At 35.9% G+C, this 26,952-nt stretch overlaps 2 protein-coding genes across 4 annotated transcripts in view; both read left to right on the top strand.

Moving 5' to 3' along the window:
• The first annotated feature begins 2,080 nt into the window (after positions 1–2,080).
• LOC137391142 (enoyl-CoA delta isomerase 3, peroxisomal-like) lies at positions 2,081–11,051 on the top strand. Its single transcript, XM_068077505.1, has 6 exons — positions 2,081–2,628; positions 2,790–2,954; positions 3,829–4,013; positions 7,151–7,320; positions 8,410–8,620; positions 9,709–11,051. Exons 1-6 carry the CDS (start codon positions 2,094–2,096, stop codon positions 10,009–10,011), a joined length of 1,569 nt encoding a protein of 522 aa, XP_067933606.1. The 5' UTR covers positions 2,081–2,093; the 3' UTR covers positions 10,012–11,051.
• Positions 11,052–19,280: 8,229 nt separating this feature from the next.
• LOC137392173 (PH domain leucine-rich repeat-containing protein phosphatase 2-like) overlaps positions 19,281–26,952 on the top strand; it is a 28,273-nt gene continuing 20,601 nt past the window's right edge. For all 3 annotated transcript variants that reach the window (XM_068078811.1, XM_068078812.1, XM_068078810.1), the window contains exons 1-5: positions 19,281–19,362; positions 19,933–20,135; positions 21,810–21,967; positions 22,582–22,742; positions 25,759–25,865. In XM_068078811.1, coding sequence (XP_067934912.1) covers positions 19,967–20,135; positions 21,810–21,967; positions 22,582–22,742; positions 25,759–25,865 — 595 coding nt within the window. In that variant the 5' untranslated portion in view covers positions 19,281–19,362; positions 19,933–19,966. The remainder of the gene's footprint in view (positions 19,363–19,932; positions 20,136–21,809; positions 21,968–22,581; positions 22,743–25,758; positions 25,866–26,952) is intronic.

The raw sequence follows: 26,952 nt of genomic DNA, 5'->3' as shown, positions 1-26,952 counted from the left end.
TATGCTTATCCTGGGGTCTGGCTGTATTCCCTGGATTGTTCAGACTGCATTCCCTATTGGAATGTTGTTTTCGCAGTAGGGTATATTTCCATACAACACTTGTCTAATGGCTACTTTCTCCCAAATATCACACATCATCTCTTCATTTAAATGTTTGCTTGTAACTGCACATAATGTTACTGTTGCTATGGTTAGCTCGTGTGGTAGGTCATGAAGGCATTGCCAGGCTACTCTACTCCTTCAGCTCTTACCTCGAAGTTAAAGTTGTTTGGTCTGAGTCTACCGTGCTGCAGACTATCGTTTGTATTGCACTTCTTTTTTTACTGACACTGTGGATATGTTTTGGCAATGTAGACTGCTTAAGGCTATTGCTTCTGCTTGAATTTTTAGCTCTCTGCGAGTCAAAAACAGCTTTCAGCATATATGTAACACCATACCATCTCACGGACTATAACATCTCAAGTTGGCTGCTACACTTGAAGTGCTTGTGTATGCAGTCAACTTCTCACTAGTTGTTGCGGAAGCCTACTGTCAAGCTATCCTCATCATTCCTTAAATACACAACAACTTATTTGTACATAATAAGTATAAGCTGTTCTTGTTGGTTGGATCAATACATATACTGTATGGCACTTTCTGAAGACCACCTTGAGGTGTGAATACCTCATCTTCTGTTGCAACCTATATGCAAGCTCTGTTTAAAGTTTCACTTTTGTATTTTATCCTCTGATTAATGTTAAGTTTGCAGGATTTTCTTTTGAGCAGTGGCGCAGAAATTGCTTAGCCGTTTTCATAACCCACTTGCTGTAGGATATTTTTTCTTGAAGCCATTCTTGTTCATTGCAGCTTTATTAGCAGTTGAGCTCCAAATTGCCTGTTGACTATAAGGATTGTAGTGTTTTTGTGTTAATATTCATATTTAAACTACTTTAAGCACTGTTCACTAATGATCCTTGCCGTGAGAGCTCAAAGTAAGTAAATTAAGACGTAGGGTTTGTAATTACTACCAGATAAGTAATAGAAAAGTGCAGATCAACTTCAGTTGCAGAAAGAATTTACAGCCAAATTTTGGTAAAAAAAAATCATCTTTTACTATCTAAACTTGTTTTGCCATGTAGATAAATCTGAAGCAATTGCAACTGTTCATTGGTATGTTTCAAGTCCGACTATTTATTGGCATCTATTAATACTCTGATCATAACTTTCAAGGTTCACAGACATATTGTGCTAGTATAAAACTAGTGTGGTTGTCATCTTTTCCCTTATATCCCGGTTCCTTTTTTTACTTGGGAATACAGGACTAAAATTGCCTAATTACAGTAAAAAGGTTCTAGTATTTTTATCCTCATTTTAAGATTTGTGATTCTGACACACTTATCCTTCTTTAGCAACTGAACAATCAGAGTCCAAGTACATATAGTTCATTGTCTATTTTGAATGGATTGTTAAACCTTTTCCTTTCCGAAAGAGTACAAAATTTAGATTATGTAGCTATTTGAACTTTTTCTGTGACTGTCTTGTGAGTCAGATGGTTTCTTTACTCCTATGAGTTATCTACCAAAGGTGTGTAATTACCTACATGTTTTGTTACTACGTCATGCTTAAGCCTTTCTTGCCTATAATTAAACTAGTCTGCCAATCCACCGCGATATGCTTTAAAACTTTCTTTATGGCGGAAAAGCTTTTCCTGATTTGACCTACAAGTGACTGTTCACTTGTGATTCTAGTGAAGATCAATGATAGTAAATAAATGTTTCAATATGACGTTATACACTTATAACAACACATGCCATTGTGTATAACTCTTTTTTATGTTCACTTGTTCACTGACCATCTGGTTGTTTTTTCACTATATTGAAATTTATTAGTTAGCAATGAAAAGAAACGCATATTAAAGTTGCTGCATAAAGCAAAGTGCGGAAGTTAAACCAGGTCAATCACAAATTTTTCCTTTTCATACATAATTAAGGTAAAATTCAGCACCACAAGCCAACTGTAGCAACGTGCTATGTCACTGTGTCGACAACCTTTGCAATGCTACAAGGTATAATTTCGGATCATTTAACATCCTGTATATGTATGCTTTTGCAGCCATGAATCAGCAAAGTCAATCTAAACGTGAACGGTTGAGGCCTCAATCTAGAAGATCACGTAGAGCAAAGACAACTGCAAAAAAACAAATAAATCTTTCATGTAACAAAGTTACCCAATCTAGTTTGAAAGACAGAAAATCTTATCATAGTCGTCGGAATTCTAGGATCAAAAAGTTTGTAAAAATTGGAGCTGCAGATGTAAAAAAACGCAAAATATCTGCAGATCGCTCATCTAAACCAGTAACGATTGATTCAGATGATGAGACGACTTTTTACACATTTCCATCGAGTAGTAATCGCACAACTATATGGAACAACAGATATAAAATTCACAAGAGACGTGAACAAAGACCATCTATATCAAACTCTCGGTTGTCACGTAGGAAACCGGGTCCGAAAGTTAGAGATCAGTATCAAACCAAAGGAAAACAACCTCTACAAGAACTTAGAGTGCCTGTTTTGGCACCATTGATCGAATCTCTTAGCCTGACCCACCCTCGCCTAGCATCTGCAAAAAACCTGAATGGTAGACCAGGTAATTCCAGAAAATTCCTTATTAAATCTACAATGTACAATCATGGTTTATTATACAACATTGTTATTCTTTCCCTGGTTAGTGTTTTCCAAAGTGACTAGTTCTATGTGTATATCACGATTTTATATTGCAATTTAACTTGTACTAACATTATTATACAGTCGATAGAATTCCCATTTCGCAATATAAGAAGTCTCCTCAATCTTCCTTGACATCAAATCATGCTGGAAGAAGTTTCCCAATAGGCAAAACAGTTGCCAGAAGGCTTACAGAACCATTACAGCACTCGCCTCATCAAAATACTTCTTACGATTTCACATCCGCCGGTACGTTTTCTAGGTCTGTTGGATGTGAGAAATTAGTGTTTTTACAAAACATCATCTTTGTTGAGGTGAATGGTTATAGCTGGCTGTTCACTGATAAAACATTTAAATCAAGACATCCTGTTTGCATGACAAAATTGTCATACACTATCCGCGCTATGTGAATCTTAAACATTCTGATCATTTGCACAATCATAGGCAGTTTTGAATTTGCAACAACTACTACAAAAGTGTTTCAAGTCATTTAATAGTATAATCTAATAACGTATGTAAGAAATAAATCAGAAATTTTAATACTTTACTATCTCTGCAATAAAACAATAATTATTTGCTATTAATACTCATAGAATGGCAATTACTATAATGCTAATTATGGATAACACTCTACGTGTCGCTGAGGTGATCGTACTTTTCACCTTTTGATGAAAACTTGCTATACCTTCAAATTTGCTTTACATCTAGTTGGATTTCGTGCCTTGCATCTTCCATAATCTCTTAGCACTGCTTTGTTTCGATTCAAAGAATTTAATAAGACTGGTGAACTCAATTTATCTTGCTTAAGCAAACAATATTTAGTGACACTGATATATAAAATAGAAAACATACTATGATATTCAGTATTAAAAATTACACATTTGTTTAATTTACTTTTAAAATTCACCTCATACATTTTAAATTCATTATTTTATAGAATTCGTAATGCTGTCAACAACATACACCCACATGTCACTCCGGTTCGTCATTATGTGTCTAGATTTCTGGTAACCTACAATATAGCTGATTCTGAATGTAAAACCATTAAGCCAAAAATTATTTGAATCATAACTATCTGAGTATCTATGGTGCACTGAATGTGGTATCTGCTGCGTGTTGACAGGAGGAGACAATCGCATCGCTATGCAGCTTTTAGATAGTCCAACTGTATCCGAGCGACGGCAGAGTGCGAGACATATGCAGAGTACATACAAGTACCAGGATATCGTTGTTAAGAAGTATTTACACTTTACCCAGGTTATACTTAACACTACAGTTGGACCTCAGAAGAATGTACTAACTATTCAGGTTAGTCTCGCATTTCAGTTGATCTGTTTTTTCTTTAGATGATCAGATATGTACTTTCGCTTGCCTCCTCGTTTAGCAAAAAAATTAACGGTGTATTTTTTTTTGGTAAAATGTGATGTTTCACAATTTTTAGACTTACCTGTACATGTAGGATGTATAATTATTTTTATTATTACTCGCCTTTGTTTTTGTTTCTGATAATTTTATTGGATATAGCTAAGATTTGTGTAGTTTGTGGACGTATAGCATGGTTTGCTGTGACTACTGCCAAGTTTAGTTTTAAATATGTACTGCACATGATCGCTGCATGACTCATTGTTCATTTCTCATGATTACGTAATTTTTGGGTAATGCTCATGTCCATTCAGGAATTTTCTAGAAGTTTTGTATATAAGCAGGCAGTGCTCTGCAGTAAAAAGCAATCTATTTCAGAAGTTATTGAGACGGGTCACTTAATATTTTGCTGAGACGCTATTCATCGATCAATTTAGTTAAACTATAACGTCAAATTGGTGTTGTTCATCCAAGTGACTCCAAGTGAGATTCAAATCAAATGATTTAAATCATGATTTAAATTTTAAATCATTCTAAAAAAATCATGTTTGATGATTTTTTTCATGTCAAAAATGGGACTTATAGAGGGTCTTCTATGAATATGAACTGCACAACTTGATCAAAATTAAAATAGAAACGACTTTTAATAAATTAAAGTGATGCAAAGTTGTTTTGTTATGTTGCTAATGTTTTCATGCGGCACACTTCATCAAAATACAATAATATTATGTTAGCAGTTATGAAAAAAAAGCTGGTAATTGATGTTCAAAAAAATCCAATTTAAATAAAAAATATCTTATTTAAATGAAAAAAATCCCATTTAAAAAAAAATTATGATTTTTTTCAACCCTGCAAATAATGAGTGCTTGTTCATGCTTCAGGTTTATGTTTATTTGTCTGAAAATCTTAACGCAGCTCAGATATATATTCTTGTATGTTTACTCATTTATAAGCTTCCTTTTATTCATTACAACAGATACCGCTCTGAACCATGGGACTGGTATGAGTGTCCGCCTACAATACTTTTCTTTTAACATTTAGTATAAAATAGATACTGGGTGACATGCTGTGTTCCTATTGGGGGAATTCTAAGATGCTATAACACCGGGCCGGATTTCGGGATATAAATCAAACTGCTGTAATAATTGTTAATGATTGATATTGGCTCAAAAACTTTTGAATTTACAGCGGTTTCTTGTTTATTTTTTTTTGTTTAGCATGGTTAATGATGACCAAAATGCTCCGCATTAGTTGAAAATCCGTGATTTCGTGTCACTCCTGTTCCGATATATATGTACAGTCATGTTCATAAACATTAACACCTCTGTCATTTTAGAGTGTTTGCTAACTTTAGACCAAAGTTCTGGAGATTATTGATGACATACCATATACAAACCTTATATCAAATTAAAGCTTGAAGTCTCCTTTATCTGATAAACCCAAAATTAAATTTCTCAACACAGGTTGACCTTGATTTTGGAAGTTTAAAGGCAGGAATGGCTAAAGTCATGATACTTTCAAAAATTAAAATTTTGGATTCCACATTGTTGCGGGCATGCAAACAGCTCTGACAAGTGAACAAACTTTTTGATATGAATTGGTGGAGAGAAATAATTGTCTCTGAAGTAATTTTAAATGGAGTTGTGGGTAAAATATCAGAGGTAAAATATTGTTGTTTATCGTTCAAAATTAACTGTCTTGAGAATGAGAGGAGCTCTTCCAATATGTATGGAATTAGTCTCATCGCAAGAATGGAGTCTCAGCTTCACTTTGATATATAAATTGTTGAATACACCATAATCACCGTATAAGACTTACTTGGGCTTAATTATAATCCTCTCATCTAAAATTACTCGTAATTCCAGGGGTGTTAATATTTATGAACATGACTATATATATATAAAATTGTTTCCTCACCCCGGATACCCCGTATGGGTGGTAAATTCTGCTCTAACTTGGGTCTCCTACCAGAGACCTGGGAGTTTGAGCACTTGCCTCAAGATCTTAGCTGTTCCCAATAGCGCACTTTTCTGCAACTCACCTGAGTTGATTGCTGTTGGTATTTGGGCAAGCCACATTTTATGCGCCGGTGTTATTGCGCCCAGTGCCCCAATGACTACTGGGATTACAGTTGTTCTTACATTCCAGCATTTTTCAATTTCTTCTCCAAGAGGGAGATATTTCTCTACCTTTTCTTTTTCTTTGCTGGCTATATTGTAGTCATTGGGTACTGCTATATCTATTATAGTAGCCCTCTTGTTCTCCTTGTCTACCACCACTATATCTGGTTGGTTTGCTAGGATATGCTTGTCAGTTTGGATGTAGAAGTCCCAGAGGATCTTAGCGCGGTCATTTTCATTGACCTTACCAGGAGCTTCCCACCAGTGTTGTGGTTTATTAAGGCCATACTCATCACATAGACTTCTACACACAACACCTGCGACATGATTATGCCGCTCAGTGTATGCGTTCCCTGCTAGCTGCTTGCATCCACTGATGATGTGTTGGATGGTCTCAGGTGCATCTTTGCACAGTCTGCATCTAGGATCGTCTCTAGTGTGATAGATTTTATATATATATATATACATATATATATATATATATGTATATATATGTATGTATATGTATGTATGTATAAAATATTTATATATAAAATATGTATATGTATAAAACAAATGTAACAGGAAAACAGTGAACCACAGTTTGTGATAACTGCTATCATAATGATGTTCGCGAAGGGATCTCGCTGGGCCAGAGTATAACAGATATTTATGTATTTGATTTCTTATTTATATTATTTAATCTCTTAATAAATATTTGTTACCACACAAAGTACAGAGGCTGCGAAAGCTGTACTATAAAGTAGAGAAGAAACACTGTAGTTGATATGAGCGAAGAAGTTTTATCTATTTAGTAAGCACGGGGTATCAGACACACCCTTTTCTTATCTTTTTTCCTATCCTCTCTACTTCTGCTCTCTCCTCTTTCTTCCTTCTCTCCCTTAGTTACCTTTTTTCCTCAGCCTTCTGGCAGTTTTCCTGTTTCAAGTTTGTCATCTAAATTGCCCCAATATGTCTACACAGGCTCTCAGGGAGTTGACCGCAGTCCTCAACCAGACTAAGTATGATGACACGGCTCGGGTCGTGCTTATAACTGGCTCCGATAATGGAACATTTTGTTCTGGCCTTGATCTGACATACTTGACTACTGGAGACATTCATATGGCAGCGAGGAACATGTCCGACACTCTAATGTAAGCGGTAGAATTTTAGCTGCACCTGAGTTCTCTTTTCCTGCAACATAATATTTGGATGTCAAACTCATGTACGCATTTTTAAACTCCCTATGCATAATAGGCTAACTCTCTTTATTTCCGCCTTGAGCTTGTTCATTTAAATTTTCATTTCACTTCTTTAAATGAAATTTCATTCCATTTAAAGCTTTCATTGTTCATTCAAACTCAACTTTTTCATAACTTTCCAAACTTTTATTCCTATATATATTCGCAGTAGAATTAGGTCACTATATATATATTCGTAGTAGAATTAGGTCACTATATATATATTCGCAGTAGAATTAGGTCACTTACATGGTGAGCTAGTTATCTAGTCTATATATATTCGCAGTAGAATTAGGTCACTATATATATATTCGCAGTAGAATTAGGTCACTATATATATATTCGCAGTAGAATTAGGTCACTTACATGGTGAGCTAGTTATCTAGTCTATATATATTTGCAGTAGAATTAGGTCACTTACATGGTGAGCTAGTTATCTAGTCTATATATATTCGCAGTAGAATTAGGTCACTTACATGGTGAGCTAGTTATCTAGTCTATATATATTCGCAGTAGAATTAGGTCACTTACATGGTGAGCTAGTTATCTAGTCTATATATATTCGCAGTAGAATTAGGTCACTTACATGGTGAGCTAGTTATCTAGTCTATATATATTCGCAGTAGAATTAGGTCACTTACATGGTGAGCTAGTTATCTAGTCTCATGTTTTTAATGAGCTAAAAGTTTAGTCTGCTAGTTTTTGGTCAAACTAACCGTTTTGCACACTTTTTGACTTCTTCTTGCACCTTCTTGGCTCTCGAACCTTTCACTGTTAGATTTTGATGCAAAAATCAATTTCTCTTAACAAACTATCAAGATCCTAACGTTAAAGCTGTTTAAATTTTAAGTTGAAATACAGCTAAGATTTATGAGTTCCTTTCAAAGCAGCAGTTTGTCATCATTTTTACTTATATAATTTACCTTTGCCATCCTAAGCATGAGTATCAGGCAAGCATTCAGCTCTCAACCATTAGTAATGTACCCTTTGTCTGTCTCATAGGGAGTTTGCTAGAGCGGCATTATCATTTCCAAAGCCTCTGGTGGCGGCGGTCAATGGACAGACGATAGGATGCGGAGTTGGGCTCCTGCCTCTCTGCGACGTGGTTTATGCTAGTGATAAAGCTACATTCTTCACTCCATATATGCAGTTAGGACAAGTTCCAGATGCTGGACTATCCTGTTCTCTCTCACAAGTCATTGGAATAGCTCTGGTGAGGACTTGCTGATGACTCTTCCATAGATCTCCTTTCATAAATCTCTTTCCGTAGATCTCCTTCCATAGATCTCCTTCTATAGATCTCTTTCCATAGATCTCCTTCCATAGATCTCTTTCCATAGATCTATGAAAAGAGATCTACGAAAAGAGATCTATGAAAGGAGATCTATAAAAGGAGATCTATGGAAGGGGATTGATGGAAGGAGATTGATGGAAGGAGATTGATGGAAGGAGATTTATGGAAGGAGATTTATGGAAGGAGATCTATAGAAGAAGATCTATGGAAAAAGATCTATGGAAAGAGATCTATGGAAGGAGCTTTCCATAGATCTCTTTCCATAGATCTCCTTCTATAGATCTCCTTCCATAAATCTCCTTCCATCAATCTCCTTCCATCAATCTCCTTCCATCAATCCCCTTCCATAGATCTCCTTTTATAGATCTCCTTTCATAGATCTCTTTTCGTAGATCTCTTTTCATAGATCTCTTCCTATAGATATCCTTCCATAAATCTCTTTCCATAGATCTCCTTCCATAGATCTCCTTCCATAGATCTCCTTCCATATATCTGTGTCATTCATACTAAATGCAAAATTTATAGGGTTGCAAAAGCATGACATAGGTGTTCAGAGATTTTGGTTGTGTAGAGTATACCAGACTTTATTCCCTTTGAGTATGTTTGGAATTCACCCAAACACGGTATCTGGAAATAGAAGCATTTATTCTTAGGCTGAAAAACGCAACTGGCAACGTTTGTTGTTAGTAGTTGCCCTGGTTACAGAAGGTTGGCCGCAAGATCGGAGTACTATGAAGTATGAAAATAGAATTACTGTTGCTATGTCGGTGGTATTGGGTCTTTGCTGCTATTTGAACTGTATGCATGTTTCTTATTTAGTTTAAATGTTGTAAACCACAGTCAAGGTGAAGTCATGCTTTGCATTGCTTCAATTAAAGTGACTCACATATGACTGTGCTCCTGTTGTGTAATATTGTTACTTTTAATGTATTCTAACTATTCCACAATACTCTACACTCTTTCCTCTTATTTGTGCCTTTTTGACTTTCACTTTCTCTTCTTGCAAGGCTAATGAGATGCTCATGGCTGGCCGCATTCTGACAGCCTTGGAGGCCTACCAGATGGGTCTGGTTGCTCAAGTATTCTGGCCAACTAGTTTCATGCAGGAAGTCATACCACGCATTGCAAATATGGCTACAGCTTGTTCGGGCCGCATCCTCAATGCCACCAAGTCTCTCGTGCAGTCGCAGCACAGAGAACGTATTCTCACCGCGTGTCATTCTGAGGCATCCATGCAAACAGAGATCTGGTGCACTCCAGAATGTCAGAAAAGCATGAAAGCTTTCCTTGAGCACGACGCGTCTCTCTAATTCGCCTTGTTTTTCCATTGTTCATACAGTTAGCTAGCTGTCTGCTCTGTATTTCAGCATAAATACCAATTCTTTATTGTCTCTTCTGCTTTTTCTTCTGCGTATCCGATGCACTGCCATTGTCCACTCCTACATCATCTTAACTGTCACAGTTGTCTTATCTTGTTGCATCTAATCTGTCACAGTTGTCGTCTCCTGTTGTATCATATCTGTCACAGTTGTCTTATCTTGTTGCATCTAATCTGTCAAAGTTTTCGTCTCCTATTGCATCTAATCTGACAAAGTTGTCGTCTCCTATTGCATCTAATCTGTCAAAGTTGTCGTATCCTGTTGCATCTAAACTGTCAAAGTTATCGTATCCTGTTGCATCTAATATGATATAGTTGACTGATGCTGTTCTATCTAATCTTTCACAGATATGTTATCCTGTTCTATCTAATTTTTCATAGATGTTTTCTCCTGCATCTTTTGTCCTACTCCGTGAGAAATTTAATTGTATAGGAAAATATTTCAAATAACTATTACTGAAATTGTGCAATTATTTTTGTTGACTGGTATGTATATATAAGTTTTTTATCTTATTATAAACAAAATAGTGCAGGTAAATTTGACAACCTTGTTTTGGTATGGAATATAGTATGATTGATCATTGAAACAAACATTGATCATTTTTGGGTACTAGCTACTTGTTGCTTGTAACATTGTGTGAAGGTGTGTTCTTGCAAGGATTTAATGACTCTATTCTTAAGGCACAATATTGTGCAATTGTATTTCATACAAATTCTTTTTATTAAGCAATGATCTTCATGCGCCTACCTCTCTTTATAATCATATTATATTCAGGAAAGAGCTTGTTGATAATCACCTTGTTTAATAGCTAGTTTTTAATTGTTTGTTTATTATATTGTTTTTGTTGGAGTTGATTGGAAAGTATTCACTTGGCAGTATTTTTTATGGTTGCTGTCTCTTTTAACTTATTGCTGGAGTAACGAGTACACGGTATAGCACTTTTTAGTTTCAATTAGTTAAATAAAGCTTGCCAAAAGTTACATCTTCGCCATAGCATAACTGCGGCTCACTTACACCAATGATATACAGCCCCCCAGGGAGCTGCCAACTCCCCCGGGAGGCTGTATATCATAGCTTACACTCTATTACATAAATTTAGACATGTAGTAATTATCTTCATTTGAAAAATGTGATGTATTTTATGAGTCTCCTACAAATTCGGTTGAGTAGCTATCGCTTTCCATCATGCGCTATTACATTGCATTATACAATACATTTGCATTACACAATTATGCAATACTTAACCAAACTTGTAGCAAGTCTATAGCAAAACGGAAAACTATAATCATGTAGAGTTCTGTATTACAAATTAAGTTGTGCAATGAGGCTGCCAAAGAGTGAATCCAAGAATCTTGTTTATACTTCTCACAAATTTCTATGAGGAGTTTCTCACACATATACTTTGAGCAGACAACTCCCAATGACTAATAATTAGGCAATGCCAAAAATATTGAAATGGAAAATCTGCAGTCTTAAGACCATAACTTTAACAACCCTTTATGGCTCAATTTTACTATAAATGGTAATAGTCATTTTCGGGTAGGAAAGATGCCATCCTATTAAATCATGACGACAACAAAAATTGTAATATTTGAGAGACGGATGCTTTTACATTAATGCTGAATGATATGGGAAGTAACTGATAGCAATGGATAGGTACAAAACATTAAGAGGTACTAGCCTGTCTGTGTATAAGCCCTGTAAGTGTGTATTTGCTATATCCCTCCACAAATATTCTGTTTCAGTTTGTTGTGGGTGACAAATGTTTATACAGCCATTAAACAATAGCTGAAGACAATGCCTGTCACTGATATCGATCAGTGTTTGCCTCAGAATGGCCAAATCACAATCAATTGTTGTTTTCAGAGTTGTAGAAGGCTTTGCCGAGGTGACTTGTTAATTTTTTCGCCCTTATTCAATGTAGATAAACCAGCTTAGAGCATAGTGTAAAAACTGGCAGAATCTATACTGGATGAAAGTTTCTGACGAGGTGAGTAAAATGCTAAACGCGACTCAATTACCATCAGTTTCAAAAGTAGGAAGTCATATTTCTAACTGTCACACAAAGTTAATTAGTCTGCATGCTAGTAATAGAAACCTTTAGAAAAATAAAGTTAACATAACTTGAAATATATTGGATGTTAGAAACATGTTATAGGGAGATGCCTATCAGCTTCTTCTGGTTGCTCCAATATATTCTCATACTTTTTCAATATAATTTGTACACATATATTTATGTAGAGTAAATATTTTCAAGTGGTTAACATTGTGTATAGTTGGGCAATGGAATTCTTGTTGATAACCACTCATATATCTTAGTGGCTTGCATGAATCATTTCTCCTCCACCTGTTATTACGCAGTTAAACGGATTATCAGATCTGCTTATTTTAGTATCCTGTTCTCTCTATTTATAGGATGCTAACTTGAAGTGTCTCAAAATTCCTTTCGTATTGTAGAAGTTTGAGGTATTATCAACTATGTGAAAGGAATAAAAACGAGCAAAATAACTTTCTGGTGGACTTAGTATCAAGTGCAGTTATTTGCTACGCACACTCATTGTGGCTTTGGTCTCCGATCATCAGAAACGTTTTCTTATTAGCGCTTCACGCTCGGCTGAATCGTTAGTCATAGAGAGACGCACGCACTGACCGACTCAGTTCACGCTAGAGCCTACTCAGAAACTGACAACACTTACCGCTTCTCCTTGGTGAGTTCCTCTATAGAAGCACCTATTTGTCTACTGTTCTCTCTGGTGTGTCACATTCCAAACACTGCAATCAGCGTTTGTGATTCAGATGGCCTGCATGTCTGTTGCCAGTAACTGTGCCTCTGTTTATTCTCAGTGTACTAGCTATGCTGTATATATGCCGTTGTTTCATGGTGGTGAAGTTTAGTGTAAGTTAAAAGTTTCCAAAATGTGCTGATTCAGTACAGAAAACCTTTAGGTAGCTCTTCCTGCTGTCAGTAGTTGCCAAGGTATCATAACTTGTCAGGAGACTCAAAGTCTAATTGAAACAGATAGATCCACATGAACTGGTTTACTTAAAGTCTCTTGCAGGAGACTCTCAATTTGATAATTACCGTTGATTCCGCAATTTCTTTTGTTAGTTTTAGTTGAGACTTCAAACTTACAAATACTGGTACTTGTGTTTTATAGTCTGTTATGCCTGCTGTTCATAGTCTGACCTTCTAATTTGCATTACCTCCTGTTCATGGTCTGACACTGTAACTTGTTATACCTGCTGTTCATAGTCTGACACTGTACTTGCATTACCTGCTGTTCATAGTCTGACCCTCCAACTTGCATTACCTGCTTTTCGTAGTCTGACACTGTAACTTGTTATACCTGCTGTTCATAGTCGGACACTGTAGCTTGTTATACCTGCTGTTCATAGTCTGACACTGTAGCTTGCATTACCCTGTCTATCAGTTCTAATACTGTACATGTACATTATATCATGACAAGTCTATAGACGCCTCATATAGGAAGTTATTTGCTTTCATGTATTCCCTTTGCTGTGTTCATTCCTTCACCATGACTGTATCCACTGTAGTGAGTATAGGAGTGGTCTAGGGTCTAAGGTTCTTTCTGGACATAGTACCATACACCTTTATGTTACCTGGTAGAAACTTCAAGGTAACCAAGGCTATTTGGAGTTATGCATCTTGAACCATGGCTAATATTGGCTGCTGTCTATCACAAACTTTTTATAATGTGTTCACATAATAATCTATACATATAAATACATATACCATATATACATACTATAGGCTATACATGGACATATAAATCTCAGTGTTTGTCCTTTTGTTAAACCCTGTGTCCAGTTATAGATTTTAAAATCTAGCTATGAAAAATTTGTACGATACTGGATTTAATCTCAAGACCTCCGGATAAAGATGCGGCGAACTTAATTATTAAGCTACAAGGAATACAATGGATGCATTGGGCAAATAGTCATTACAATGGTTAAGATACTCATGCTTAAAGCGCTTGCTTGGGGTTAATAACTAGGATTGTTGACAGTTATGCGTAAGATTGCTAAGCTGGCCCAAAAACGCTGTTATTGTTTTAGTGCAGATTTTAGTTGATATCTAGCTTTCCAGGTAAATCACTCAAATTCATTAGGTAATAATTTCAATACCCCTGCAACGCTGGGCATTCAGCCAGTACTTTAAACTGTTACTAAATCTAGCGACAAAGATCCTTCACCTTTCTCTCTCACCATCTCCACCATAGCATTGTCAATACCAGGAAATCACATCAAATGATGCTTCAATTTCTCCAACTTTTTGCATAATGTGTACACTTTAGTCACACCGTTTCTGTTGTAATGGTAGAGTCTGCACTCCTGTTGCTGTGAGCAGGCAAAAAAGCTCAATGATTGACAAATAATTGGTTAATGCTGTTGTTTGTAGGCTTTAGCCACCGGGTTAGGCTTTTAGATTCTCTAAGCATACCTGGAGAAGTATGAGTGACAAAATATAACAAAATATCTACCAAGGAATGGGAGTACTTGATAAGCATTCATTAAGCCCCATGCGTATCCATAACCTTGGAGTTATCTTCTATATGCTGCTTTTAGCGACCTGTGGTCAACACAGTAAATACTCTGCCGATCACCTACAAAGGAGTCCGATTAAATATAAGCAAGCATTCGGTTATTGTAGCGTAAAGTCATTAAAATATTTATAAAAAAACTCAGGCTATAGCTTTTGCTGATGCATTTCTATGCACATTCTTATCCGCTGTCGATGAGTCGTACTCTATTCAGTTACCACATGACATAATGCACCCCAATCACGGCAAAACTACCGCATTACTTATAAAATTGTGAAGGGTACATGACTAAATTTTGAAGGTCTGTGTAACCCAGTTATGTGCCCCTACGCATGGTCAGCGAGTAACCTATAGTCAGTGAGTAGCTTATAGTCAGTGATTGTAGTCGGTGGGTAGTTTGTAGTCAGTAACCTATAGTCAGTGAGTAGCTTATAGTCAGTGATTGTAGTCAGTGGGTAGTTTGTAGTCAGTAACCTATAGTCAGTGAGTAGCTTATAGTCAGTGATTGTAGTCAGTGGGTAGTTTGTAGTCAGTAACCTATAGTCAGTGAGTAGCTTATAGTCAGTGATTGTAGTCAGTGGGTAGTTTGTAGTCAGTAACCTATAGTCAGTGAGTAGCTTATAGTCAGTGATTGTAGTCAGTGGATAGTTTGTAGTCAGTAACCTATAGTCAGTGAGTAGCTTATAGTTAGTGATTGTAGTCAGTTAGTAGTTTGTAGTCAGTAACCTATAGTCAGTGAGTAGCTTATAGTCAGTGGTTGTAGTCAGTGAGTAACTCATAGTCAGTTTGTTTTTGCTACTTTTAAGTACTTGCATTGATGCAAAATTTGGTTAGTCTGAAGAGCTCAGGTAGCTGTCATGAAATTTATAAAGCGCCATACATGTTTCCATCCCATTAATGTTTTAGCACCACATTGTCACTTTAAATTTGATATTATCATATTAAAACTGTTGCCCTTCACAATCATATTCTACGATATAGTTCACTGAATACAAACTTAGCTTTGATAAACAGTCATGCGTATGTAATCTCCCTCATAGTATAACATTAGCTCAGCGCACTGACAGTCTATTGCCCAACGTTAAATAAAATGTGCTATATTTAAATAGCGAAGTAATTTCTAGAGAGGATGATATCGACTGCTGATTACATCGCAGCCCCCAACTATCTATTCATTAACTCCTGACATATAGGAGAAATGAAAGCTCTCCCGCTTAATGCTCAGTTTTAAAACCTATAATTAATTAGCAAATATACATTTGACATAAAGTGTGTAAGACATTGATGGAGCCATTGCCACAGCAACAACCATTAGCGTGCCAGTTCATTCACCATAATCTCACAATACAATATCACAATTCATTCAATGGGAAAGCCATTGATTTGCAGAGGTTTACTAACTGCCGTGCCGACCAGCGACATATCTTCAGTTCAGGATTGATACTTGTCGTGACTGAACCTGGTTTCTTGCCAATAGAAACTGAACGTAAGTTGATTAGACTTCTTTTATGCATTCTGTATTTTTGGCTGAGTGAACTACTAGTGACAGCTGAGACACGCAACGCAATCCATGATGTATGATGATCTAGCAGACACGGCGATACGTCTGAATTAATCTATAGCGGGATGACCAAAAAACATTGGAGATGATATACTGTAAAAATGTTCGAAGGGTTGAAGATCTACAAGGAATCAAGCTATCTAGCTTTTACTTTGCTATAATCGGTAGATTTCTGTGGCGAGTTATCAATTTTTTTCTAAAATAATGAACAGTTTTAAATGAAAATTAGTGAAGCGTATACAGAGATGCAAGAAGTTTTAGTAATGCTCTGCCAGAACACAGGTTGATATCCAAAAAGAGAATAATCTACCACGTTTTAAAAGTAACGTCTAAAAATTATAGTTGCAAAATTCACAATTAATTTTGATCAAGATTCACCATTCGGCCGTGGCTGGTAAAGTGTCTAGAACAGTGATTCTTAACTGATTGAACCTTAGAGATTTGGTGAGTCAGTCTCAGTGATTCGGTGGAGGTCCTTTAAAGATACAGAAGTCACACTGATTTGCAAGGTCACATCTTTATGAAATTATATGTAATTTGTTGTGAGTTCATGCATTGTATTGGTTTGTTGCTTAAACATGGCAATGTTAATGCAGTTCATTTTGTGCACCGGTAAAATATATACCTACGTCTTGGACATAAAAAAGTCATATTTAGTTTTTCAATAAAAAAGGGTTTGATGAGAGCACATCTGAAACTGGTGGGGTTCAGTACGCCCAACAAGATTAAGAATCACTGGTCAAGGCAGTTCAATATCTTCTGCCCAAATCCTACCTGAAGCCCTGAGTTCCCGTTTTCTCAATTGGAACTCGTATTATGGTGGTGCCTACAACCTCTCTCGTAGTATGGCTGTGGTTTTGCTGACATGAACTCCTCTGTTATGTACACTAAAATGAGTTTGTCATGGTGCTACGATATGCAAATTTATTCGTAAATACCTAACTGTCACCTTGGATACAACCTTGTGCATCTCTCACATTGTATAGGTAACTATGGGTAAACAATGTTTTCTCTGTGGTCTGTAGTACAGGTAGCAGTCATGCGCTAGTAATCCATATTCTGAATACTTGTGCAATGATGTTAATTGTACCAATGCGTATGCCACCAATAGCACCTGTGACCATATATGGAAATATTAGAATTCCTGGTTACATAGCTTTGATATTAGTAGTCAACTGGCTTCCTCTGTTCACTGATTTCATGAGGTTTTCTTATTCAAGAATTTACTAGTGGTTAGAGCTCTCTGAACATGTTTGTGTATTCAACCTGCATGTGGCATAGACATAGATGAGTACATGTACCTGCATCAATAATCAACATTTGTATTATATTTATATATAAACAAAATATGACTAACTGGTGCGGCACGTGAATGAGCAACTTGAAACTGATGATATTGACTCATCTATTTGAGTAATGCTCTAGTCTAGGAACACACGCACGCACACACATATATGATCTCTTTCCTCTAATATTTATATTCATATAAATATTCTACACTCAGAGACACACTACTGATGTTGACTGTTGATTATACATGGCAACTCAATAACACACAGCTGTTTTGTAATGTAGGTTGTACACTGGTCATGTTAACGATTTGAAACTAGAACAATATATACAGTGTACATTATGTATCTTTGCATCTTAGTGATTTGAGGATTTGTCTTTCCTTTAGAGGTGGTTCAACTTGTCATGTTTTATCATTATTTTGATTGTCTGTAGTCGTATAAAAACATTTCAAATAACAAATATGAAGTATAAACACATATTGGGGAGTTCCTAAGGTTTTGTTTGATAATGCTAGTTCATTATCATAGTGTTATGCTGCTCAACCCATAAAACAGCTATTTTAAAATTATTGGCAATTGTTGAGTTTTTAGTGAAATATTTTATAGAGGGTCAAAGCATAAGCTTACAGCTAGTCAGTGTTCTACAAGCTGTGAAATTTTTAGATATATTTAGAGAAATTTCTAGATATTGTAAAATTTCACTGTGTAGACGAAATGATGTGGACATTGTTCTACAAATAGATTTTGTGGAACTTCAGTCTGTAGACAGAATGATGTAGACATATGTGAAATGAATGTTGTGTTTAGTAAAAGAATGTATATTTTAATGTAATAACTATGTAATATCTGTTTATAAAGTGTTCTTATGGTAGCTAATATAAAGAAGTAATGCTATTAATTTAATTTTAATTTATTGTATTTTAAATCATGCTGTCAGCTGAGTTTTATTTACTTGAAGTCTTTCAAATTTGAATTAAATTGATTTACCACAAGATTAAATATTTAGCGATCCAACAAGATTTCACTTGACCTGAAATTGCGATTTGAAAAAATTAAATCATTTAGCATCTTGCTGAAATGGTGCAGTTCTTTTCTAATTTATTGAAAGCAATGGATTTATAGAAAGCAATAGATTTATCAATAGCAATAGATTTATCAATAGTAATAGATTTACCGAGAGCAATAGATTTATCAATAGCAATAAATTTATCAACAGTAATAGATTTATCAATGGTAACAGATTTATCGAGAGCAATAGATTTATCAATAGCAATAAATATATCATTAGCATGTTTTGTTGCTCCAAGTTGATTAGAATTCGCTACGAGTGCCATTACCACCAATTGATATTCTAAGAGTTGGTACTTATTAGTAATAGAACATAACCATAATCAATAATGAAACATTGTTTGGAGCAAATCACAGATCACTTAGTTATTATTGATCTTTGGTAGTGTTGTGACGTAAAGGTACCTACCATTTATTCGGCTTTCATCATAGAATGAAATATAAACCCTTAATCACTCTAACTACAGAGAATGGAAACAGTTCTTCAAATGCAAGGCGACACCATAGAGCCGCATATATTATCACTAATAACAACTTGATGAATGAATTGTAGGCCTATTAGATGTTTATACGAACTTTAATACTGTCATAGACATTGTTAGTCTTAGGTTACACCGTGTATATAAATTTGTATGAATAGTTATTCACCTTTTATTTCTGCTTAACACGAGTTGTTTTGTTGCTCCGACTGCACAGGTTGTGTTTCACTATTTTTAGCCGCGCAGATTGGTGAGAATTTATAGCAAGGAATAGTTGTTCCCACTGTCAAGTTAGGCAGCCGTATCAAACCTAAAAAAAGGTAAGAAACTTCTGATTCTACTTTCTGTAACGTGAGTGGTAACTTGTTTTTTGTTGTTGCGCTTCGAATTAAGTTGAATAATAGTTTATTGTAAGCCTGTGCCATATGGGATCGGAGCGGATCTGTGGAACAGCCTTATCTAAATAATTAAAACACGTTTGATTAACAATTTGCCTGTTCTTGATTTATTACTGCGGCGGCGTCGTCATGGCAAACTTACAGTAAATCATAATATATTGTGAGTTGTCTTCATTCCTAAAGATTACTACTGTGTGTTGGTTAACTTCTTGTTGCAACTCTTTTTGACACCATTTTGGAATACTAGTGAGTCATTTAGCAATTTTATATACCTTTTGCCGAGTCTAACATCAGCCTCAACTAGCCGGATAAACCCAAAATAACAAAAAAATTTTAATTGTTGTTCTAAATCTAAGCGTCACCTGAATATCTACATTTCACAGTTTTAGAATTTTCTAGATTGTTTGTGGTTGTATTTGTTGTCGTCTTTGTTCCTTCACTGATACATACTTATAGCTTATACTATTATAAAACTGCTCTCCTCATCTCTAGGTCTATGATGGATTAGGAGAGCATCTGAATTAGCATGAGCACCACAGGGTATGATGAAGCCGCGTCGTTTTCTGCACATGCCCGTTCCCTTTCTGCTCAAGAACTAGAGCTATATCGAGGTTCTCAGAGCAACGGGAGACTGAGTGGAGTGAGTAATGGCCACTACAACCAGCAAGGAATCCTCCGACAGGCAAGCTCTGAGAGTAAGTTTCGTGAGATTGCGCACACGGTATTTACTTTGCTTATTCACAGCCTTGCATTCATTAATAGACTGTCCTGTGTCTATCTAAGGAGTTAGAGCCTCTTCTCTTCTATTCAAATTATGTAATTGAAAGTTTCTTTGACTAAGAGTATTGCATTGCTGCAGTCGGGTTTTAAGCACGCAATTAAATTCATTTCCTTTGGTTAGAGCTGTTAGACGAAGAGTGTGAAATTGATACAGGCAGGTTACCTTAGGCTAGGATGTGGGATGGTCTCTCTCTCCCTCTCTCTGTTGCTGAACATGGCTGTGTTAAAGCACGTGTCAGCTCTCGTTCATTTTCTATTGTCCGTAGTCTCTGACTGCAAACTGGGATGGATATGTAGGGTGCATGTATTGAATATCTATAATATAAACTCATGTGATTCTCTCAAATGACATGAATCAATTCAGACCGGCCTTGACATGAGTACAGTTGATTAACACTTCTATGAGCACTCCTAAATACAGTATTGCTGATTGAGTAGGTTACAGAACATTCACAGTGTTAACTGCTGGTAAACTAACATCGTAAACTGACATCGTAAACTGGCATCGTAAACTGACGTAAACTGACATCGTAAACTGACATCGTAAACTGACATCGTAAACTGACATCGTAAACTGACATCGTAAACTGACATCGTAAACTGGCATCGTAAACTAACGTCGTAAACTGACGTCGTAAACTGGCGTCGTAAACTGACGTCGTAAACTAATAAACGTAACTGAACAGCGTAAACTAGCAATCATAAACTAACATTGTAGGCTAACATCAGAACCTAACATAACACTCGGGCGCTGCTAATAAAACCCTACTTATTGCCCTTCAAAAGTTTGACTTTTAGCTTCAGTTCTGTTGTGAATTTTATAACAAAAAGAAGCTTTATGACAGTTATATAAGCTTTCCCCTTATTGTGTTAACAAAAATATTATATGCTATTAAGTGTACAGTTCACGTTCTCACCTATTACAGAAATGTAAAAGGTGAGGTAGGAACAGTTCTCTGTGAGAGGGAAATTTTCCTGCAGAATATAAGTTTATAAAACGCGTTGTTTCCTACTAAAGGTTTTGTTGTTATCTCTTTAAGGTAAAAGGTCATAAGGTCACATGGAAACTAAAAGATACAGTTGATTTCTTGTTTTTGTTCACTTCTCCAAGATTAGGTGTAGAATTGATACAAGCTGATTGAGAAGGTTTGAATGTAGTTGAGTCCGTGTGTATGAGCGTAGAAGCAACAAATGTCATTGTTATTGTCTTGCTATGCATGAGATGGAAATATTATTCTAAAATGAACTTATATATCCGGAGTATTTAGGTAGCTAGCCTAGATTAACCCTGTAATCAACATACTTTGCTGTTCTTTTACAAACTTTTAGTATGAAGCATATCAATGTATGACTGGTATAGCCTGACTGAATTTTAGTTGTAAGGGTGCCAAATTCCAGCAGAGTTCACTTTTGTACATAATTTATACATGTTTTTTGACAAGTTGTATTGCATTTGTGAACCACCTACACACATGATAGATTCTCTGCTTAGCTATACAGTACTGTACATGTATTTGTTTATCTGTTTATCTGGTAGCTACTGGCCTGCGGTTGAATTACAATAGATTACCTAGCTTTGCAATTTACAGGCCGGAATAGTCATTCTGGGCTACAGAGGTCTGAGAGCTACCAGGGCCAAACTCAGGAATGGTGGAGTGTAAATGAGCACATGAAGCCTCGGGGAGTGCAAAAGTCATCACATCAACAGATGGGAATGTCTTTAGCTGCCCGTATTTTTAACCAGCAGGTAATTCAACTGCAGCTTACAGCTTGCTACTTGCTGATGGTTGCCACTTACTGAGAGTTATTACCTGTTGATGGTTGTCATAGGATTATGGTTGTTACCTGCTGAAGGTTGTTACCTGCTGATTGTTGTCACCTGATGATGGTTGTCACCCGCTGGTAGTTGTAACCCGTCGATGGTTGTCACCCGCCGATGGTTGTCACCCGCTGATAGTTGTTACCTGCTGATGGTTGTCACATACCTGCTGGTGGTTGCTAAGCTGGCATTCATATAACTAGAAGCATAAGCACTTAGCTATAGTTGATTGGCATTTGACTTTTGCATGACTCCCAGTTCAGAAGTAACATAGCGTTTAGTACATTCCATAGGATGGTACCAGCCACACGCTCCATCAGTGATTACACTTCTCTAAAGCACACTCCTTTCGGAGGTACCCACTAGTCAGAGAACTAGCCATATGCATGTATAAAAGGCTGGACTGTTTTGACTGCCTGCTCATGCGATCAACTTTCACTTTTGCATTCGTCTGAGATTTTACAGTCAGTACTCTGTGTTCTCTTGATATATATTTGCCATTGGCCTCGTTATTCACCAGACAATATGCTAATCTCTTATAGTGTGAGGAAAACTGGGACCTTTCAGACTCCCTCGCAGACCTATATTTAGCTCATGATATCATCAATAAAAAATCCTGGTCTACCCTTGCCACCTTTAGGCCGCCGTCTAATCTCGAAAACATTGACAGAGACAAGTGGCTGGCTGCAGACACGAGTCATGGGTGAGTTGCTTGTGAACTTCACAAGGAAATTATGTGTACCTCTATGCATGGACATTCGTATTCTAATATCGGATTGGCGGGGTAAATGTGTTACAGAGCATTAAAATTGGACCTTCGCTCGATGAGGAGTTTGCGAAACATGAATTGTTTTATAATTCCAGTTGTGTCTATCACCGGTTAGGATCTCAGCAGCGATGTTTACAAATAATTATTTAAAAAAATTGTTATTAGATCCCAGATTAGTAGCTAAAAACTTGACTTTGAATAATAAATTAGCCTTTATTATACAAACCAGCCCAGCTCAGTTTGTAATTTTTACATTCTAATATACAGCCAGTCATGGAATGTATAAAAACATCTACAAACAAAGACACTGATACCACAGGTGATAAAGCTTTACAACACGGTTCATTTTTCTGAGTTCAAAGGTCAATAAGATTAATTGTTAAATTTTTAGCTTGATACTAGTACTTAAAACATAGAATACTTCTTGCAACAGTGTAGAATAAATGGCCAAGTTGGATGAAGTGATAAGGATGTAATATTATACCAGAATTAGTAGAATCTGGATTATTTCTTAAAGGTTGATTTGCAACAAAATTCATATTACAGTTATTTGGCATCAAAAGGTTCACCATGTCTTACTCTGCTGCGTTGTAGGTGCAAAATATGTGGAAATGTGATTACAAGCTCTTAAAAGCTAAAAACGAACAGTTAATCGCAGCCACCACGAAAACGCCGTAGTTTGGAATCTCTTTCCAAAACGTTTTAAATGGGACGTAGTTGAACACGATGGTTTCTGTTTACACTTTCATGCAACCTCATTTGTCGAAACACTTTCACAAATATACTCCACACATTCAATAAAACCATGTTTATCGTCCTAGTCGCGTCTATTTCATCATCATTGTAATGCTGTCACTTTCAGTACTAATATCTCAAAACCTACTGTAAAAATTCATTTAATTTTTTAACCTTAACTCGAAGGAGTAAATATCATCCTCTGATAAACATGAGGAGCCTGTTGGTCACCTGTAAAAGTCGAAAAATGCTGCAGAAACAAAAATTATTCGCACCATTTGGCAAGAAGTATGGGTCACATGATCAGATTATGACTAGATGATTAGACCAGGCTGAAATGAAACTGTAAAGTAGTGAGCATCTATATTTGATATGGGCTTTTCGGTAGAGCCCGAAGTGTTTGTCACAAACTAGTGCTACGAGAAGTTTTATATTGAGCTTTTTATTGTCTTTAATTTCATAAGATCACACCACGTGTCGAAACAATAACCACAATGTTTGAGTACGTCATCGAAATAAAGAGATGCCAAACTACAGCGTTTTCATTGATGGCTGCGTTTAACTGTTCGTTTTTGATTACAAGCTTTTAAGAGCTTGTAATCACATTTCAACATATTTTGAACCTACAACACAGCAGAGTAAGACATGGTGACCCTTTTGATGCCAAATAACTGTAATGTGAATTTTGTTGCAAGTAAACCTTTAATCGTTATCATCTATCTTTGCTATCACATCGCTATCACATCGCTATCACATCGCTATCATATCGCTATCATATCGTTATCATAGCGTTATCATATTGTTATTATATAGTTATCATCTATCTATGCTATCATATATGTACTTATCATTTATCTATCTATGCCATTATATTGTTATCATCTATCTATGCTATCATATAGTCATCATCTATCTATGCTATCATATAGTCGTCATCTATCTATGCTATCATATAGTCATCATCTATCTATGCTATCATATGGTTGTCATCTATCTATGCTACCATATAGTCATCTATTTATGCTATAATATCGTTATCATATATCTAAGCTATCACTATCATATAGTTATCATCTATCTATGCTATAATATCGTTATCATATATCTAAGCTATCATATAGTTATCATCTATCTATGCTATAATATCGTTATCATATATCTAAGCTATCATATAGTTATCATCTATCTATGCTATCATATATCTATGCTATCATATCGTTATCATCTATTTATGCTATCATATTGCAAGCTGGATTATTGTGCTACTTTAAAAGTGAGTGGCAAGGCTTACTACTAATTATTTTGTCTCTCAACTTTTGGGAATAATACATGTAAAGTAATTATTTCACGCAAACTTGCTCCTAAAGTGAATAATGATATTGATCTATTAACAATAAAAACGTTTTATGCTGATATTATTATCCTACTGTACTAGTTGTATCTTTTATACACTTAAAGTTTTGTTTTTTATTGCTGCCTTCTGCACTGTTTATTAATGAAAATAGTCATACAACAATCTATATATATATATATTTCTCAAAGTATGTCTGTATGTCATATATCTGTCTGTCATTCTGGCTATAGCTATTATTAGAATAGCTGTAGCTGGACAACAATGCAGACGCAAAGTCATGGCTTACCGTCATTAGAAGCCTAGCTTATTAAGCAGCTTACTGGAATTTTCCATTGGCAATACGCCTGGCTAATAGCTTGACAGTTACAGTTGTTTGACAGTTTTAAAACCTTTACAGTTGTTTTCATTTTTCTCTTAATTTATTCCAACTACACAAAACACTTCTCTCATGATATGTAGTTTGAAAGTTAGAATGGCAATTGTTGTTATATGTTAAATACAAATCAATTTTCTGTCCAAAGACTTTTTATTACCCGGGCACCGCCGGGTAGCACAGCTAATACAGTTATACATGTCATATAGTAATACAACAATACAGCTGTACATGTCATATAGTAATATAGTAATACAGCTGTACATGTCATATAGTAATACAGCAATACAGCTATACATGTCATATAGTAATATAGTAATACAGCTATGCATTTCCTATAGTAATACAGTAATACATGTCCTTCAGTCATACAATCATGGATATCATACGGTCAAAATTTACATGTACAGACAAAAAAGAGCATTCTGTACCTACAGAGCATACAGAAAAGAAAAGAACTCTGACTGGTACATTTATTTTGTTTGTAGGTTCATCAGAGTCTACCCTCCTGACTCCACTGCAGTGTCTGAGGTTGGGGCCAAGGTCGTACCCTGCTCAATTGCAATGGAGGCTCATTCTATCTGTCAAGCTATTGGTGATTAGCACTTCCAATATGCTCAATACAATTGCATTTTGTTAGCTTTTAGTTGGGAAACTTTTTAATAAGGTGGTGAAGCTATGGAGTTGCAATGGAGGCTTATTCTATCTGTCAAGCTATTGGTGATTAGCACTTCCAATATGCTAAATACAATTGCATTTTGTTAGCTTTTAGTTGGGAAACGTTTTAATAAGGTGGTGAAGCTACACTTCTTGACCCTGGACACATAACTTGGAACCTAGTATTAAATCAACCTGCTTTCACTTTGGTCACTTCTCAGGTTCATCAGGCTACTATTTATTCCCCATCAACTATGAGCAATGACAATAGAGATTTCGGAAGCTTTAATTAAAAGAAAACAACAAAAACGAACACAGTGCAGTCCAGATGTATTTTGATTGATTTAGTGGATGTTGAATGCATTACAAAAGTAACCTCCCTTTTTTCGTCTTATACTCTCTTCTAAAATTGTAACTTCTATGGAGCCAAGGCTACGGTTATTACATGTTGTTAAAGTGTGGGCAGCTGTCATAGCGTGCCATTAATTGAGAATTCTTTAAGCCTTAAAACCCCGTAATCCTTATGTGTGTCTAGTATAATAATGATCTGCATCAGTAATTGCGTTCATGCCAACATATTATTTCGATTAATATTTTTGTAAAGGTTTTTGTTCTGTTTGGAGAGAATGCTTAAATTGCATTACCCATTTAATCTCCCACGAACGATAGTGTGCTGTTCGTTTGCTCCGAGCTCTCTATACAACTTATGGCTACTTATTGCCTTTTCTTATGAAATAGAGAATACATGGCGGCAGCGTACAAGGCGACAGCGTTTACGCACCTCCTTAATAAATATGCTAATAAAGAAAATACACAACTGCTAGCTGAATGGAAAACTTTCTGCTTTTCAGAATATAGACTGCTGTTAAATGTTTAATTTTTAATAATATTTGCAAGAAGCATTTTACTAGTTAAATTAGATGTGTAAAGAGTTGGTACAGTTACAAGTCAGGTGTAAGTGAATTTATCTTTAAACTCATTTGGTGCCAACTTGGTCATTTTTTCTGAGCATAAAACTGTGTTGA

Source organism: Watersipora subatra, chromosome 3 (assembly GCF_963576615.1).
Source record: "Watersipora subatra chromosome 3, tzWatSuba1.1, whole genome shotgun sequence".
Classification (NCBI taxonomy): Eukaryota; Metazoa; Bryozoa; class Gymnolaemata; order Cheilostomatida; family Watersiporidae; genus Watersipora; species Watersipora subatra.
The sequence above is the reverse complement of the archived record's forward strand: the minus strand, read 5'-3'. Positions and strand labels throughout refer to the sequence as shown.

Excerpts from the sequence above, each read along its gene's own strand:
- LOC137391142 (XM_068077505.1), top strand. The coding sequence starts at position 2,094 with ATGAATCAGCAAAGTCAATCTAAACGTGAACGGTTGAGGCCTCAATCT. Across the intron at positions 2,629-2,789 it reads AAACCTGAATGGTAGACCAG|TCGATAGAATTCCCATTTCG; the intron begins GTAATTCCAGAA and ends ATTATTATACAG. Across the intron at positions 4,014-7,150 it reads AGAATGTACTAACTATTCAG|GCTCTCAGGGAGTTGACCGC; the intron begins GTTAGTCTCGCA and ends ATGTCTACACAG.